Raw genomic sequence first — 18,819 nt, 5'->3', positions numbered from 1 at the left:
TCCCACATGCTAACCCAATCAGCTTGTTTGGCTAATTATTTGGCTTGTAAAATTGCCCTTTTAAAATCCTTGAATTTGCATTCAATCCCCTTCACTATTTATGCCTTACTAGATTTGCCTAGGCTGGCCATGGGGGGACTCTATGGCTGCTAATTTTTGCTATTTTTAGCAGCCTACTCAACCTATAAATACCCGCCTTGGCTGCTCATTTGAAGCACATCTCAAAACCTGTCATCCTTTCACTTCTCTCTCACTTTCTCTCTTTAATTCCCATCCGTTGTTCTTCATTTTTTTTCTCATTCCCTTGCCTATTTCACCTCTTGAAAAAGATTCCTTCAACCACCATTTGGAACAGCATCCAAGTGTTTGTGAAGCCTCAGTTCAACAAGAACAAGCAGAGAAGGAGGAGCAGAGCAAACTAGTCAAGCCTTAGAGAAACACCAGATTTGATTCTTGTTCCTTATCCTTTTAATTTTTTTGTTGTTTTTATGAACATGTCTATGAATAATTATGATGTTGATATGTTTAATTTAATTAATATGGCTTAAATTTAATTCGTGTTAGGTTGATTGCATTTTGTCCACTTACTCTATGAAAATTGTGTTTGTGTTGTTTAGGCCTTAGTAAGATGTTTGATTAAGTAAAACCATGACTAAGTTATTCTTGAATTACAATTGTAAGGTAACTAACGAATTAATTATTTGAACGGATTGAAATTATAATTAATTGACACGATACTTAATCAGTGCATGTTTAATAATATAAGATAGCTGAGGGTTAAATTAGCAATGATATCTAACGATACTTGGGCCTTGCATAACTTGCAAGATTATTGTGATTAAATTGTTTCAAGGTAGGAATACTGTAATAGTCCGGTTTTGACCCTAGTCAAAATAGTGATTTCGAGACCACAAATTCAAGTCTGAAAAATATTTTAATATTTTTTTCTGTGTCTATGATACGTAAATTGATATGTGTGAAAGTTTTGTGCAAAAATTTAATTGTTTATGTGTTTAATTTGCAAAAAAGACCTAATCGCATAAAATATAAAAGTTGTGTGCTAGATGTTTAAGTGCTTATTTGAGTTGGCTTTCTAGAGTAAAGGTCCTTATGTGGTTTTTTGACCACTAGAAGTTTGAATAGACATAAAAGGACATGTGTTAGGTGAAATTATAATGGTTGAATAAAGGTTATAATGGTGAAATGTTTAATAAAGTAATATATGTTATAAAAAAACATGAAAATAGGCATTATATGCCTTGTTTGTACCGAAAATTGAAGAACAAAAAGAAAAGATCAAGAGTTCTAGGGTTCGACTAGTTGGAAGCTTAATTCGAGTATGTTTTTGCTTCGGTTTTGATAATTTCTATGTTTTTGTGATCGTTGTTAAGTGTACTATAAAGCCCATGTCTCAATTTCTGATTTTTGTTGATGATTTAAAAATGTGTCATGGATGAATTCATGAGTTTTGTGTTGTTAAATGATGAAAGATGAAAGATTGATGTTGAGTTTACATGTTTTGTGTTTGGATTTTAGTTGGATTTGAGCAAATTTGGGCTAATTTGTGAAAATGTTATGTTGAGGGACTAAAATATGAAATAAATGAAATGTGTGGACTAGTATGAGTACTAGGAGAATTCGGCCAAGCATAAGTATATGCAAATTATATGTATTTTGTGAATTTGTGAATTAGGGACGAAAGTGTTAAAATGTGAAAATATAAGGGTTAAATTGTAAAATGCCCTAAACATGTGTTTGTAGATGGAATTGCATTAATTGATGAATAAAAGGGTTAATTTTGAAAACCTATAGATCAAGAAAGGAGAAATTTAGACTTAGGTCGAGGAAAGTCGAAGGTTATCGAGTAGATAGTCTGAGTCGACAAATTTCGAGTATGAGATAAGTTCGTACTTAAAATGTGATGTTAAGTAAGTTTTGATGCCTTTATTCTACATGAGTTGTATATAATTGAATTGGATAATATGGTGATGAATCGGAAGCTTTGGTACAAAGTGTGCGATTTAAACTGGCTTTGGCACTAAGTGTGCGATTTAACTAGCTTCGGCTACTTGAGGCACTAAGTGTACGATACCGACTTAGTCTCAGTTATTCGAGATGGCACTAAGTGTGCGGAAATATTTAGCTTCGGCTAACCTTATAGGACTAAGTGTGCTGATGTGTAAAACACGAATAATTTATGGAAAGTGTTATAACATTCATCATGAGGTAAGTAAAAAAGTGAATAAGTACGGGAAGCTTCAGGTATGTATAATGCCTAAGTGGTAGATGATGTTATGTATATGAATCATTGAGTTGATATAGTTATATGGATTGAAATTGTGCAAATACTCATAGGTTATCATTTTATGTTTATATACTATGAATGTTTTGAGTACGAGCTTACTAAGCTTTTGAAAGCTTACACTGTGTAACACCCCAAACCCGGCCCAGACGTTATGGCCAGATCTAACGTATCACATGGACTTACGACTTAGTATGCATTCGTTGGTTTAAGTGATTGGGGTGGTCTTTGTGAAAACAGCGGTTGAATGAAAAGTCGGTTTATCAATCTTTAGGCTATCCATTTGTTGAGATTGTTGAGTCTTGGAAAATGTTCATTAATTTTGAAAACCCGCACAGCCTAACACTAGTAGTTTCGACATAGTATAAATATAATCAGAAAATAAAACCATAGCGAAAAAAGAAATTTAAATAGCGGCCTTATTACAATTTAAAACCCAAAATAAATCGAATATAAAATAATAAAATAAACTAACTTAGAAAACCAACTTTGCGAGATGATGTGGCCACTTGAATCCCTCACGCTCCAAGCCCACTATGGTTAGGGATTTCTGCAGAGATGAAAATAAAGGTGAGTTCGTAAACTCAGTGTGTAACATAACCCAACTATAGCCCAAAACAGATCAAACCTCAGAGTCAGACTTATCTAGGCCTTGGCCCAATACAGAAATCAGAATGAAACCTATAGGCCCATAGCAGATACAAAACAAATATATCATGAATGCAGAAATCCCAACCCAGAGCCATCCATAACACCCTCGTACCAGCCTTACACCATGTGAGGAGACTACTCGATCCACCCAACCGCTACATACAGCAGAAATTGCAGTGAGGCTGCCAGATATTGTGACGAAGTCACCAGATATAGATATTGTGGCTAGGCCACCAGAACATATATATATATATATATATATGGCGAAGCCACCAGATTGCAGCGAGGTTGCTAGATATTGTGACGAAGTCACCAGAACAGATATATGTGGCGAGGCCACCAGATTGCAGCGAGGCTGCCAGAACGCTTCCTCCATCAATATAAACCCATGTCCCATCAATAGAAATAATATGTCATGGCATACATATACAGAAACAGAACATCATGCTTTTTAGAAAAAATATAACCCTAGGGGTAAAATCGTAATTTTACATGCATAAGGGTATTTCAGTAATTATTACCTATTGCTAAGGTTTCATGCTCATTCTAATGTTTACCAAGTAATCAGAAGTACTTACCTTGTCTTTTTACCAAAGTGGGCCCGTTGGCCTATTGGCCCGTTTTCGGCCCATTAAGCCCAAAAATACCATTGTGCATGAAAATGCACACTCTGCACTCTAATCATCCAAATGCACCATATTCATTAACAATCGTTCACGAAGGCCAGACGTCATGAAGTTCACAAAATACTAATGTTTCAGTATTTCAGCTTTTACCGATTCAGTCTAAGGGAGGGTGTCGTTTACACACCTGGTTGATGACGATTGATGACGATATCTCCCACGCGATAATCCTACAATCGATCACTAACATATTAGACTTACGAATTAACGAAAACTAACATAAATCCACGTCAACTAACCCAATCATCTCACAAGTTAGTCATTTACGCACGAGGGGCAACATAGTCATTTTACCCTCTAGGGGTAAATCGGTAGTCCTATCCTACAGGGGTATTTTAGTAATTCTACAACTTATCCACTTGGGCCTACGGACCCATTGGGACCACATGGCCCATTTCAGCCCATCGCGGCACGAAAAAGCCGTCCTACTGCTAGAGTAATGAGAAATACACACCTGTTAGGAGACTACAGTTAATCCGTGCTCCAAACACTCTTAGCTGACGCCCAACCCAAACGAGCACGTCACAAAGCAAAAGGGATCAGCCAAGAAGGGTATGCCTACACTCTTCATGGTTTGCTCTATTTAAAGCCAGCTCTCCATCTACTCTTATGTTAGCTTCCCGATGTGGGATCCCTCCATCACCAGAGTTTAAAACCAACACCAACTCCTGCCATCCCAACATAGCAAAATAATCAACCTTTGCGTGCCAAGGGATTCGAGCCAAAGTCCTCTCACATGCCAACTCACACCACCACCACTAGGCCATCAACTCATTTGTGTCATAAATCTAACACATTAAACTTTAAAGCGCACCTACTTGCTTCCAGATTTATTGAAAAGAAAAACCAGAATATATTGCAAGAGCCAAGACTTGAACCTTGGACCCCTTGCTTCCTCCGTGGCGTCACTTCCTTGTCCCCTAACTGGCGCCACCTTGCCACTACACCACACTCCTTTTTGTGTCATCTTTTACCCCTTTACTCTTAAAAGCCCAAACGCCAATTGCATCACCTGTTCATAAAATTAAAAATTCTGAAGACTACCACGGATTTAACTTAAGTTTGAGCCTTCCAAAGGCCCACTAACCTACTAAAATATATATTTAAACCAACCAGAACACACACAAATTTTAAAAATCACAGAAACACAAAAAACCCAAAAATTGGGGCGTTACAACTCTACCCTCCTTAAAGAAATTTTGTCCTCGAAATTTTACCTGAATCAAATAGATGAGGATATTGTTGACGCATTGCCACTTTTGCCTCTCAAGTAGCTTCCTCTCTGCCATGATTACGCCACAGCACCTTTACTAGCGGAACTGATTTCCTCTTCAAAATCTTAACATCTCGATCCAAAATCTGCACAGGCTCTTCCTCAAAAGTCAAGTCTGTTTGGACCTCAATCTCTACAACTGGAACATATGAGTAGGGTCAGAATGATATCACCTTAACATGGAGACGTGAAAGACATCATGAATCCTATTTAACTCTGGAGGTAGCTCCAACTGATAAGCCACTGGACCCACTCGCTTAAGAATCCGATAAGGCCCAATGAACCGCGGACTTAACTTGCCTTTCCTCCCAAACCTTAATATTTTCTTCCAAGGTGAAACCTTCAAGAAGACCATATCACCCACAGAGTACTCAATTTCCTTGCATTTCAAATCTGCATATGACTTCTGTCTATCAGATGCTTCCTTCAACCGATCTCTAATCAACTTGACCTTATCCTCAGTATCTGCTACCAACTCAGGTCCAAGAACCTGTTGTTCACCCAACTCGGTCCAACAACTAGGTGTACGACATCTTCGCCCATACAGTGCCTCATAATGAGCCATTCAAATACTTGCCTGATAACTGTTGTTGTATGCAAACTCTGCCAACAGTAAGTAATCCTCCCAACTGCCTCGAAAGTCGATAACACATCCCCTCAACATGTCTTCCAGAATCTAAATAACCCTTTTCGACTGAGCATCAGTCTGAGGATGAAAGGTTGTACTAAAGTTCAACCGCGTACCCAATGCCTCATGCAACTTTTTCCAAAACCGAGATGTGAATCTAGGATCTCGATCAGAAATAATCGACACTGGCACTCCGTGAAGTCGCACTATTTCTGCCACATACAATTTGGATAACTTCTAAAGTGAATAGTTAGTGCGGACAGGTATGAAATGAGCAGATTTGGTCAACCTATACACAATTACCTAAATCGAGTCCTTTTTCAACGGTGTCAAGGGTAACCCACTCACAAAATCCATGGTTACCCTCTCCCACTTCCAAAGTGGTACTTTCACTGGATGCAAAAGTCCGGAAGGTAATTGATGTTCAGCTTTCACCTGTGAACAAGTCAGACATTTTCCCACAACTTTCGTTACCTCTCGCTTCAATCCAAGCCACCAATACAACTCCTTTAAGTCGCGATACATTTTACTCCCTCCAGGATGCATAGCACACAGACCTCCATGAGCTTCGTTCAGAATTGCTTGCCTCAAGTCAGAGTCCTTTGGAATACAAACTCTACCTCGGTAACACAGAACTCCCTCACTGTTCAGTCTGAACTTAGACGTATCCCCATTCTTAACCTGTCGGAATCGAGAAACCAGGGACTCATCCCTCGACTATTTTTCCTTAATCTCATCCACCCAGGTCGGCCTAACTTGCAGTTCTGCTAACAGACTACCGTCGTCATATAGACTCAAACGAGCAAACATGGCTCTCAGATCAGATACAGTTCTATGACTTAGGGTATCAGCCACCATATTACTTTGCCTGGGTGATACTCAATCGCGTAGTCATAATCCTTAAGCAACTCTATCCATCTCCGCTGCCTAAGGTTCAGCTCCTTCTGAGTCAGCAAGTACTTAAGACTCTTATGATCTGTGTATATAATACACCTTTCTCCGTACAGGTAATGTCTCCAAATCTTAAGTACAAAGATTACCGCTACCAACTCCAGATCATGAGTAGGATAGTTAACTTCATGTGGTTTAAGCTGTCGTGATGCATAAGCAACCACTTTACCCTCTTGCATCAGCACACAGCCCAACCCTACATGTGATGCATCACTGCATATGGTAAAATCTTTTCCAGACTCCGGCTGAATCAGTACAGGTGCCTCGGTCAGAACTTTCTTCAGCTTCTCAAAAGAAACCTATTGTTTCTCAGTCCAAACAAACGGTACTCCCTTTCTTATAAGCTTTGTCAAAGGCGCTGCCATCACAGAAAATCCTTCCACAAACCTTCTATAGTACCCAGCTAAACCCAGGAAACTTCGAACTTCTGACACTGACCTCGGTGGCTTCCATTCCAGAATCGCTTCAATCTTTCGAGGGTCCACCATGATCCCTTCAGCAGAGACAACATGCCCCAAGAAAGTTACCTCTCTCAACCAGAACTCACACTTACTGAATTTCGCATAAAGCTCCTTCTCCCTCAGCACTTGCAGCAAATACGAAGGTGCTCATCATGTTTCTCCTCAGTTTCAGAATAAACCAAAATATCATCGATAAAAACGACCACGAATCAATCCAAGTATGGCTGGAACACTCGATTCATCAGATCCATAAATGCCGCAGGTGCGTTCGTCAACCCAAATGGCATAACCAAGAACTCATAGTGACCATACCGAGTTCTGAATGTCATCTTGTGAATATCCACCTCCTTAACCTTCAACTGATGATACCCAGATCGAAGTCAATCTTGGAAAATACTGAAGCTCCTCTAAGTTGGTCTAATAAATCATCGATTCTCGGCAGTGGGTACTTGTTCTTAATCATCAGTTTGTTCAACTGCTGATAATCGATGCACATCCGTATTGACCCATCTTTCTTCTTTACGAACAACACTGGTACTCCCTACGGAGACACACTTGGTCTAATGAAGCCTCTATCCAATAACTCTTGAATTTGGGCTTTCAGCTCCACCAACTCCTTTGGTCCCATCCTATAAGGTGCAATGGACACCGGTGCCGTTCCAGGCAACAAGTCGATTCCAAACTCAACCTCTCGGTTCGGAGGCAAACCCGGAAGCTCCTCTGGAAAAACATCTTGAAAATCCTTAACAGTTCTAATTTTATCCACTGTCAGATCCTCAGTTTTCGATTGGCTTACAAATGCCAAATAAGCCTCACATCCCTTTCGAATCCGCTTCTCGGCTTTCAATGCCGACACCATATTAGACAGATAATCCCTACGCTCACCTATCACCAAAACCTCCTCATCCTTTGTGGTCTTTAACATTTTTCGCCTAGCAGTACAATCCAGAGTAGCCCTATGCTTAACAAGCCAATCCATTCCGAAAATGAGATTGAATTCTCTGAAAGGTAGCTCCATCAGATCTCCAGAGAAAACTTTTCCGTGAGTTTCTATAGGCACATCTCTATACAGTTTATCTACCCTAACCGAGTGACCCAAAGGACTTAGTTTAGATACCCCACTCACGGTCTCCTTAGAGCGCACACCCAGCGACTTAGATATAGCACATGCAACATATGAATGGGTAGATCCAACATCTATCAATGCAGTGTATGGCATACTGGAAATCAAAAACGTACCAGTTATGACATCAGGTGCATCACCCTCTTCTCGGCGACGAGCTGCATATACCAATGGCGGTTAACGAGCCTCAGCAAATCCAGCACCCCTGCCAAGCGCTCCTCTTCCTCGACCGTTTCCATTACCACCTCTGTCTTGCCCATGTCTTCTCGAAAACTGTGGTCCACCCCTCACTGGTTGAGCGACCCTCTGCTCTAAAACATGAACCTGATCTGGTTTCTGGGGACAATCCTTAACCCTATGCTCCATAGATCTGCATCGAAAACAAGCACCAGAATGTTTCTGCCACTCGCCCATATGCATCTTCCCACAATTCCTACAACCCTGCGCTCTAACAACATTCATTGGTACTGCTCGAACTGGCTCTATTACCCTTGCTCTCTTAACATTCCTGTTCATACCACCTGAAAGTCTTGAATCTCTCCTGAACGGTTCTAATCTTTCTCACGATTCTGTCTTTCTGTATGCTTCACTTCCTCATCTATCTTAGCTTTCTCCACTAAAGCAACGAAGTTACGCTCCCTCTACGGCGCAATCAGCACCCTAAGTTCATCTCTCAGACCATCCTCGAAGCGTACGCTACGCTCATACTCTGTAGCGACAATCCCAGAAGCATACCGGCTCAGTCTCAGAAACTCAGACTCATACTCAGCCACTAACTTACTCCCTTAGACCAGGTTTAGAAATTCTTTCCGGCGAGCATCCACATAACTGGCCCCAACATACTTTCCTTTGAAGGCTGTCTTAAACAGCTCCCAAGTCACACTGTCAGCAGGAGTTCCATCTCTCACCGTGAGCTACCACTGATAAGCCTCATCCCTGAGTAACGATATAGCTCCCTTCAGCTTCTGCTCCACAGAGCAGTCCAGATCATCCATAATCTGCTCTGTGGCTTCTAACTAATACTCAACCACATTCGGAGCTACACCAGATACGCCCCTAAATATCTATGCTCCATTGGCCCGGAGCCGCTCAGGAATAGACCCCTGAATTCCATTTCCCGTACTTGCCCCAGCAACCCTTTCCAAAACTCAGAGCATTGCCTGGGACAGAGCATCATCCCCGGCATCTCGATCATGAGACTTTACCTCCGTTGCCAGTGGTACCAGTGCATCTGTTGCCGGCACATGTCCTGAAGACGAAGATTCAACTTGAGCATTACCTTGATCACGAGCTGCTCGTGTACTCATTTCGTATTATCTGATTAAGAATTTTATGAATCAGTTTAATATTTCAGTGTTTATTACAGATGTCTTATGAATAACAGTAATTTAGAGTTTGAGTTTGTTTCCTTTTGCAGTAGCCTAGCTACAGTCTCAGTCTACTTATCAGAGTTTCTATGGTTCCAGTGTTACCCTAACTAAAGTACCATGATAAGGTTTTGTACAACAGTATAACAGATATTTCAGAAACAATCAGAAAGCCTTAGAAAACTTACAGACTTGGGCTAGAGATTCGATGTGCCACCTTCTAAAAAAAACCTAATTTTAGAAAATCGATTTTAATCTTTAAAATCATCTATTTGTAAAGAGAAAATATTGGAAACATTCTCGAAAATAATTTATAATCAAGTTCCAGAAAAAAATGATTTTCGAAAACCTTTATTAGTGTTTCTTTACAAACTCCCGTTTTTAGACCTGTTCCACAGCTGAGTTGTTACAACTTGGCTCTGATACCATTAAATGTAACACCCTAAACCCGGCCTAGACGTTATGGCCAGATCTGACGTATCACATGGACTTACGACTTAGTATGCATTTGTTGGTTTAAGTGATTGGGATGGTCTTTGTGAAAATAGCGGTTGAGTCAAAAGCTGGTTTATCAATCTTTAGGCTATCCATTTGTTGTGCTTGTTAAGTCTTGGAAAATGTTCATTAATTTTGAAAACCCGCACCTAACACTAGCATTTTTACATAGTATAAATATAATCGAAAAATAAAACCATAGCGGAAAAAGAAATTTAAATAACGGCCTTATTACAACTTAAAACCCAAAATTAAATCGAATATAAAATAATAAAAATAAACTAACTTAGAAAAACCAACTATGCAGATGATGTGGCCACTCAATCCCTCACGGCTCCAAGCCCACTATGGTTGGGGATTTCTGCAGAGATGAAAATAAAGGGTGAGTTCAAGAACTCGATGTGTAACATAACCCAACCATAGCCCAAAACAGATCAAACCTCGAGTCGACTTATCGGGCCTTGGCCCAATCGTAAATCGAAATGAAACCTACAGCCCATAGAAGATCTGAACAAATATATCATGAATGCGTAAATCCCAACCCAGAGCCATCCATAACACCCCCGTACCAGCCTTACACCATGTGGGGAGACTACTCGACCCACCCAACCGCTACACACCGCAGAAATTACAGCGAGGCTGCCAGATATTGTGACGAAGTCACCAGATACAGATATTATTGCTAGGCCACCAGAACAAATATATATATATGTGGCGAAGCCACCAGACTGCAGCGAGGCTACCAGATATTGTGACGAAGTCACCAGAACAGTATATTTGGCGAGGCCACCAGATTGCAGCGAGGCTGCCAGAACGCTTCCTCCATCAATATAAACGCATGTCCCATGCAACAGAAATAATATGTCATGGCATACATATACAGAAACAGAACATCATGCTTTTCAGAAAAAATATAACCCTAGGGGTAAAATCGTAATTTTGCATGCATAAGGGTATTTCAGTAATTATTACCTATTGCTAAGGTTTCATGCTCATTCTAACGTTTACCAAGTAATCAGAAGTACTTACCTCGTCTTTTTACCAAAGTGGGCCGGTTGGCCCATTGGTCTATTTTCGGCCCATTAAGCCCAAAAATACTGTTGTGCACGAAAATGCACACTCTACACTCTAATCATCCAAATGCACCATATTCATTAACAACTATCTCATGAGCGCTTGCACGCTCGCGAGTTCACAAAATACCAATATTTCGGTATTTTGGGTTTTACCGATTCAGTCTAAGGGAGGGTGTCGTTTACACACCTGGTTGATGACGACTGACGACGATATCTCCCACGCGATAATCCTACAATCAATCACTAACACATTAGACTTACAAATTAACGAAAACTAACATAAATCCACGTCAACTAACCCAATCATCTCACAAGTTAGTCATTTACGCACGAGGGGCAACATAGTCATTTTACCCTCTAGGGTAAATCAAGAGTCCTATCCTCTGAGGGTATTTTAGTAATTCTACAACTTATCCACTTGGGCCTACGGACCCATTGGGACCACATGGCCCATTTCACCCATCATGACCCGAAATAACCGCCCCATCGCTAGAGTAATGAGAAATACACACCTGTTAGGAGACTGTAGTTAATCCGTGCTCCAAACACTCTTAGCTGATGCCCAACCCAAACGAGCACGTCACAAAGCAAAAGGGATCAGCCAAGAAAGGTATGCCTACACTCTTCATGGTTTGCTCTATTTAAAGCCAGGTCTCCATCTACTCTTATGTTACCTTCCGATGTGGGATCCCTCCATCACCAGAGTTTAAAACCAACACCAACTCCTGCCGTCCCAACATAGCAAAATAATCAACCTTTGCGTGCCAAGGGATTCGAACCAAGGTCCTCTCACATGCCAACTCACGCCACCACCACTAGGCCATCAACTCATTTGTGTCATAAATCCAACACATTAAACTTTAAAGTGCACCTACTTGCTTCCAGATTTATTGAAAAGAAAAACTAAAATATATTGTAAGAGCCAAGACTTTTAAACCTTGGACCCCTTGCTTCCTCTATGGCGTCACTTCCTTGTCCCCTAAGTGGCACCACCTTGCCACTACACCACACTCCTTTTTGTGTCATCTTTTACCCCTTTACTCTTAAAAGCCCAAACGCCAATTGCATCACCTGTTCATAAAATTAAAAATTTCAAAGACTACCATAGATTTAACTTAAGTTTGGGCCTTTCAAAGGCCCACTAACCTACTGAAATATATTTTTGAACCATCCCAGAAACACAAAAAACCCAAAAATTGAGGCGTTACACACTTTGTGATTACTGTTTGTTTTACAGTCATCGTAGCTATTGAAGGCTCGGGGATAGTCGAGGATCGTCACCACACTATCGATCTCATTTTGGTACTTTTGAAAATGTAAATACTTGAAGTATGGCATGTACAGGCTAGTAGTTGTGAAGTATGTTTTGTGATGTATATAGTTAACCATGAGATTTGGCTAATTTGTGTTTGAACTCATATTTGATAATGGCTTCTAATATGTGATGTTAATTTGCAACTATGATATGTCTTAATTGGATAAAGAAGAATGTAAGTTTGCTGAGTTCTTGGTATGAGAATGAATGATGTATGTTTTAAAATAAAGAATAGTTGATTGGGTTGTACATATATGTTTTTTTCCTTGTTGTAGGTTGACCCATAATGGGTGGCAAGATGGCTTAAACCAAGCCTGCATTGTGCCAAATGATCATGGGACACGGGAGTACCTTGTGGCCTTGTAAGAAAAGTAGTATTCTCTTAAAAATTACACGGCCTTGACACACGGGCGTGTCATATGGCCGTGGGCTAAAGTCAGTAGCTAGCTAAATATCACACAGCCTTAGCACACGAGCGTTCCTATTGGTCGTGGGTGAAAGTCAGTATGGTTACCCTGATTTGGCACGGCTGGTTCACATGGGTGTGTCTGATACCCGTGTAAGGCACACGATCTGGTCACACGAGCATGTGACTTTAATAGAATAAAAAAAGTTCCTAACTATTGAAAGTTGTGAACATGTTCAGTTTAGTCCCGACCTCTTCCTAATGCATGTTTAAGGTCTCATTGACCTAAGAAAGGGACTTATGTTGATGTTTGACTTTTGATTGTAAAGTGATTATGAAATGTTCCAATATGTCCGATAATTTCTCGTAACGCTAGTCTGGCAATGGATACGGGTTAGGGGTGTTAAATTTGGTTGGGATCAGAGCCAAATTTAGTCAGTCTAGGACTAACATAGCATACGTGAGTCTAGCTATACATGCCATATCTAAAACTGGGATAGTGTGATGAATCCTGACATTGAAATGTGCTTTTATATAGAAAATGGATCCCGATAGAGCTGTAGCTGACGATGTTGAAAGCAATGCGCCTGCTCCCGCGTAAGGGACGGTGCAAGATGATTCCTGACCAGCTATGAGTAACCGTGATAGTGAGGCTAAGCAAGCTTTCTATCAGATGATGAACGATTGGTTCACTCAATATATTAGAACCAATCTGGCTGTACAACAACCTCCACTCCCGATTAATCCTCCTCAAACTTCTGATATGCCACGAGTGAATCCAGTACAGTTGGGTAGACCACCAGTTGACAAGATTAGAAAATATGGAGCTGAAGAATTCTGAGCTACAACAAGTGATGATGTGGAAAAGGTTGAATTCTGGTTAGATAACATAATAAGTGTTTTTGATGAATTATCCCTGAGTCTTGAAGAATGTATAAAATAAGTTGTTTCACTTTTGAGAGACACGACGTATCATTGGTGGAAGACTTTGACATCTGTAGTTTCGAGTGAATGAGTTACATGGGATTTCTTCCAAGCTGAATTTCGAAAGACATACATCAGTCAGAGATTTATTGATCAGAAACGTAAAGAGTTTATTGAGCTTAAGCAAGGTCGTATGTCTGTTACAGAATACGAGTGAGAATTTGTAAGGTTGAGTCAGTATGCTCATGAATGTGTATCTTCGGAAGCAATAATGTGCAAGAGATTCCAAGATGGCTTGAACGAAGATATTCGCTTGTTAGTTAGGATTCTAGAAATTAAAGAATTCGTGGTGCTTGTTGAACGAGCATGTAAAGCGGAGGATCTTGGGAAAGAGAAAAGAAAGGTTGAGTTTGAAGCTAGAGATGTACGAAAGAGATCATCGGGCAAATCATTTCAATTTGGATCTAAGAAGTTTAGAGATGATAGTAGTCATTCAAAGACTAGTGTGGGATATTCAAACAGAGACCGTGTTAGATCGCAATCGAATTACAAATCTTCAGCCACATCTATTGCTAGTGATGATAATGCAAAGAATGAAAGGCCTGAATGTGAGCAATGTGGAAGACGACACTTTGGTGAATACTGGGGAAAAAGTAATAATTGAGCTTGTTATAGTTGTGGTTCGAGAAACCATTTTATTAAAGATTGCCCAGATCTAGTTGGAAAAGATAATGTTCAGAATCCGAGACAGAGTGGTAATGTTTCTCGAGGTAGACCTCCCAGAAATTCGGGAAATGTAAGTGGTAGTCAGAAAGGGACAAAAGACACAGCTATTAGATAAGTGGTAGTTAGAGAGGGACAAAAGACACAACTGTTAGATCCAAGGCTCGTGCACCTGCTAGAGCATATGCTATTCGAGATCGTGAGGAAGCTTCATCGCCAGATGTGATTACGGGTACATTTACTCTCTATGATACTTATATGATTGCTTTGATAGATCCTGGTTCAACACATTTGTATATATGTATGAACTTAGTGAACAGTAAGACTTTGTCTGTAGAGTCTACTAAATTTGTGATTAAAGTTTCAAACCCTCTAGGCAGATGTGTCTTGGTTGATAAAGTCTGTAGGAATTGTCCGTTAATGTTTCAAGACAATTATTTTCCGGCTAACTTGATGTTGTTACCTTTTGATAAGTTTGATATTATTCTGGGAATGGATTGGTTAACTTTGCATGATGCTGTGGTGAATTGCAAATAAAAAACTATTGATTTGAGATGCAAGAATGATGAAATAGTTAGTGTTGAATCTAGTGATTTGAATGGGTTAGCTGCTGTAATATCTTCGATGAAAGCATTGATTATGGTGAGAAAGGGTTGTGAAGCCTACTTTGCTTATGTTAGTGATTTGAAAGTGTCAGAAAGGAAAGTTGAATCTGTACCGGTTATCTGTGAGTTTCCTGGCGTGTTTCCTGAAGAACTTCCGAGATTACCTCCAGTTAGAGAGGTAGAATTTGGCATAGAATTAGTACCTGATACTACTCCGATTTCAATAGCTCCGTATAGAATGACTCCGACCGAATTAAAAGAATTGAAGTCTCAGTCGCAAGAATTGACCGATCAAGGATTTGCTAGACCAAGTTTCTCACCATGGGGTGCTCCCGTTCTGTTTGTGAAAAAGAAAGATGGTACGATGAGAATGTGTATAGATTATCATCAGTTGAATAAAGTAACCATCAAGAATAAGTATCCTTTGCCCCAAATTGAGGATTTGTTTGATCAGTTGAAAGGAGCTACTGTGTTTTCGAAAATAGATTTGAGATCGGGTTATTATCAACTGAGAGTTAAAGTTTCTAATATTCCGAAGACTGCTTTCAGAACGAGGTACGGCCACTATGAATTTTTAGTTATGCCTTTCGGATTGACTAATTCACCTGCTATCTTTATGGATTTGATGAATAGAATTTTCAGGCCATATTTAGATCAATTTGTTGTAGTTTTTATTGATGACATATTGATTTATTCACGTGATGAATCTGAGCATGCCAAACATCTGATAATAGTGCTACAAACTTTGCTAGATAAACAGTTGTATGCAAAATTCAGCAAGTGTGAGTTCTGGTTGTGAGAAGTTGGTTTCTTGGGTCATACTGTGTCAGCCTCTGGTATCTGAGTTGATCTGAGCAAAATTTTAGCTATTTTGGATTGGAAACCTCCGAGAAATGTTTCTGAAGTCCGCAGTTTTCTGGGACTTGCTGGATACTATAGAAGATTCGTAAAAGGTTTCTCAATGATTGCAACTCCATTGACAAAATTGCTCCAGAAAGATGTGCAGTTTGAGTGGTTTGAAAAATTTCAACACAACTTTGATCAGTTGAAAGCCGTGTTGACTGAAGCTCCGATATTGGTACAACCTGAATCGGGTAAAGAATTTGTGATTTATAGTGATGCTTCGTTGATTGGTTTGGGATGTGTTTTAATGCAAGAAGGAAAAGTTATAGCTTATGCATCGAGACAACTAAAGCCGCATAAAAAGAACTATCCGACTCACGACCTCGAGTTAGCTGCTATTGTGTTTGCTTTGAAGATTTGGCGTCACTATCTGCTTGGTGAGAAATGTCATGTGTTTTTTGATCATAAGAGTTTGAAGTATTTGATGACTCAGAAAGATTTGAATTTGTGACAGAGAAGATAGTTAGAATTGTTGAAAGATTACGAACTTGTGATTGATTATCACCCGGGAAAAGCAAATGTTGTTGCAGATGCTTTGAGTCGAAAATCGTTATTTACTTTGTGTGCGAAAAATGCTCATCTAGTTCTGTTTGATGATGGTTCAATTTTAGCTGAATTGAAAGCAAGACCTTTGTTTTTACAACAGATTATTGAAGCTCAGAAAATTGATAATGAGATTTTAGCTCATTGAGCTCAATGTAATGTAAAGACTGATTCAGAATTCAGAGTTGATAAAGATAATTGTTTAAGATTTTGAGATAGAATTTGCATTCCGAGAAATCCTGAGTTAATTCAAATGATTCTGAGTGAAGCTCACAGTAGTTGGTTATCTATGCATCCAGGCAGTACTAAAATGTACAATGACTTGAAACAACATTATTGGTGGTCTAAAATGAAAAGAGATATCTCTGAATTTGTTTCTAAATGTTTGATTTGTCAGCAAGTTAAAGCTGAACATCAACTACCGTCTGGGTTACTACAATCGATTATGATTCTGGAGTGGAAATGAGATCGAGTGACCATGAAATTTGTGTTGGGTTTACCTCTAATCTCCGAGGAAGAAAGATGCCATTTGGGTTGTAGTTGATCGTTGGACAAAATCAGCTCATTTTATTCCGGTTCGATTTGGTTATTCGCTTGATAGATTAGTTGAATTATACATTTCTAATATAGTGAGATTGCATGGCGTGCCATTGTCTATAGTATCAGACCGAGATCCGAGATTCACATCAAGATTTTGGAAGAAATTGCAAGATGCTCTGGGTACTAAATTGCATTTTAGCACTACTTATCATCCGAAAACAGTTGGTCAATTTGAATGGATTATTCAGATACTCGAGGATATGTTGAGATGTTGTATTCTTGAGTTTGAAGGTACGTGGGAATAATATTTACCGCTGGTTGAATTCGCGTATAATAACAATTTTTAGTCGAGCATCAAAATGGCACCATACGAAGCTTTATACAATCATACACCTTTGTATTGGACAGAGCTCAGCGAAAATAAGATTCACGAGGTTGATTTGATAAAAGAAACTGAACAAAAAGCGAAAGTGATCCGAGATTGTTTGAAAACAGCTTCTAATCGTCAGAAATCATATGCAGATTTGAAAAGAAAAGATATTGAGTTTGATATCAGTGAGAAAGTGTTTTTGAAAGTGTCTCCGTGGAAGAAAGTGCTTTGATTTGACAGAAAAGGCAAATTGAGTTCGAGATTTATCGGGCCGTATGAAATTATCGAGCGTATTGGGCCGGTTGCATATAGATTGTTGTTACCACTAGAGCTAGAAAAGATTCATAATGTATTTCACATATCGATGCTTCGACGATACAGATCTGATCCTTCGCATGTAATTCCTTCCTCTGAGATTGAAATTCAGTCTGATATGACTTATGAAGAAAAGTCAATTCGAATCTTATCTCGAGAAGTTAAAGAGTTATGTAATAAGAAGATTCCATTAGTTAAAGTGATGTGGCATCGACACGGTATTGAAGAGGCAACGTGGGAGCCTGAAGATGCTGTGAAACATCAATATACAAATCTATTTAACAGTAAGATTTTCGGGGACGAAAATCCCTAAGAGGGAGAACTATAACAGTCTGGTTTTGACCCTAGTCGGAATAGTGGTTTTGGGACCACAAATCTGAGTCCAACAAATATTTTAATATTTTTTTCTGTGTTTATGATACATAAATTGATATGTGTGAAACTTTTGGGCGAAAATTTAACTGTTTATGTGCTTAATTTGCAAAAAGGACCTAATTGCATAAAATATAAAAGCTGTGTGCTAGATGTTTAAGTGCTTATTTGAGTTGGCTTTCTAGAGTAAAGGTCCTTATGTGGTTATTTGACCATTGGAAGTTTGAATGGACATAAAAGGACATGTGTTAGGTGAAATTATAATGGTTTAATAAAGGTTATAATGGTCAAATGTTTAATAAAGTAATATATGTTATAACAAAACATTAAAATAGGCATTATATGCCTTGTTTGTACCGAAAATTGAAGAACAAAAAGAAAAGATCAAGAGTTCTAGGGTTAGGCTAGTTGAAAACTTTAACCGAGTATGTTTTTGCTTCATTTTTATGTTTTTGTGATCGTTGTTAACTGTACTATAAAGCCCATGTCTCAATTTCTGATTTTTTTTTGATGATTTAAAGATGTATCATGGATGAATTCATGAGTTTGTTGTTAAATGATGAAATATGAAAGCTTGATATTGAGTTTACATGTTTTGTTTTTGGATTTTAGTTGGATTTGAGCAAATTTGGGCTAATTTGTGAAAATTTTATTTTGAGGGACTAAAATGTGAAATAAATGAAATGTGTGGACTAGTATGAGTACTAGGAGAATTCGGCCAAGCATAAGTATATGAAAATTATATGTATTTTGTGATTTTGTGAATTAGGGACTAAAGTGTCAAAATGTGAAA

General features: G+C 39.1%; 1 protein-coding gene across 1 annotated transcript in view; it reads right to left on the bottom strand.

Annotated features, from left to right (window-relative positions):
* LOC108462257 (uncharacterized) overlaps positions 1-9,379 on the bottom strand; it is a 29,666-nt gene extending 20,287 nt beyond the window's left edge. Inside the window, exon 1 of the mRNA XM_053030969.1 lies at positions 9,233-9,379. Within this exon, the coding sequence (XP_052886929.1) occupies positions 9,233-9,379 (147 nt within the window). The remainder of the gene's footprint in view (positions 1-9,232) is intronic.
* Between the last annotated feature and the right edge of the window lie 9,440 nt (positions 9,380-18,819).

This window comes from Gossypium arboreum, chromosome 7 (genome assembly GCF_025698485.1).
Source record: "Gossypium arboreum isolate Shixiya-1 chromosome 7, ASM2569848v2, whole genome shotgun sequence".
Classification (NCBI taxonomy): domain Eukaryota; kingdom Viridiplantae; phylum Streptophyta; class Magnoliopsida; order Malvales; family Malvaceae; genus Gossypium; species Gossypium arboreum.
Note: the sequence above shows the minus strand (reverse complement) of the source record. Positions and strands in the feature narration are given on the sequence as shown.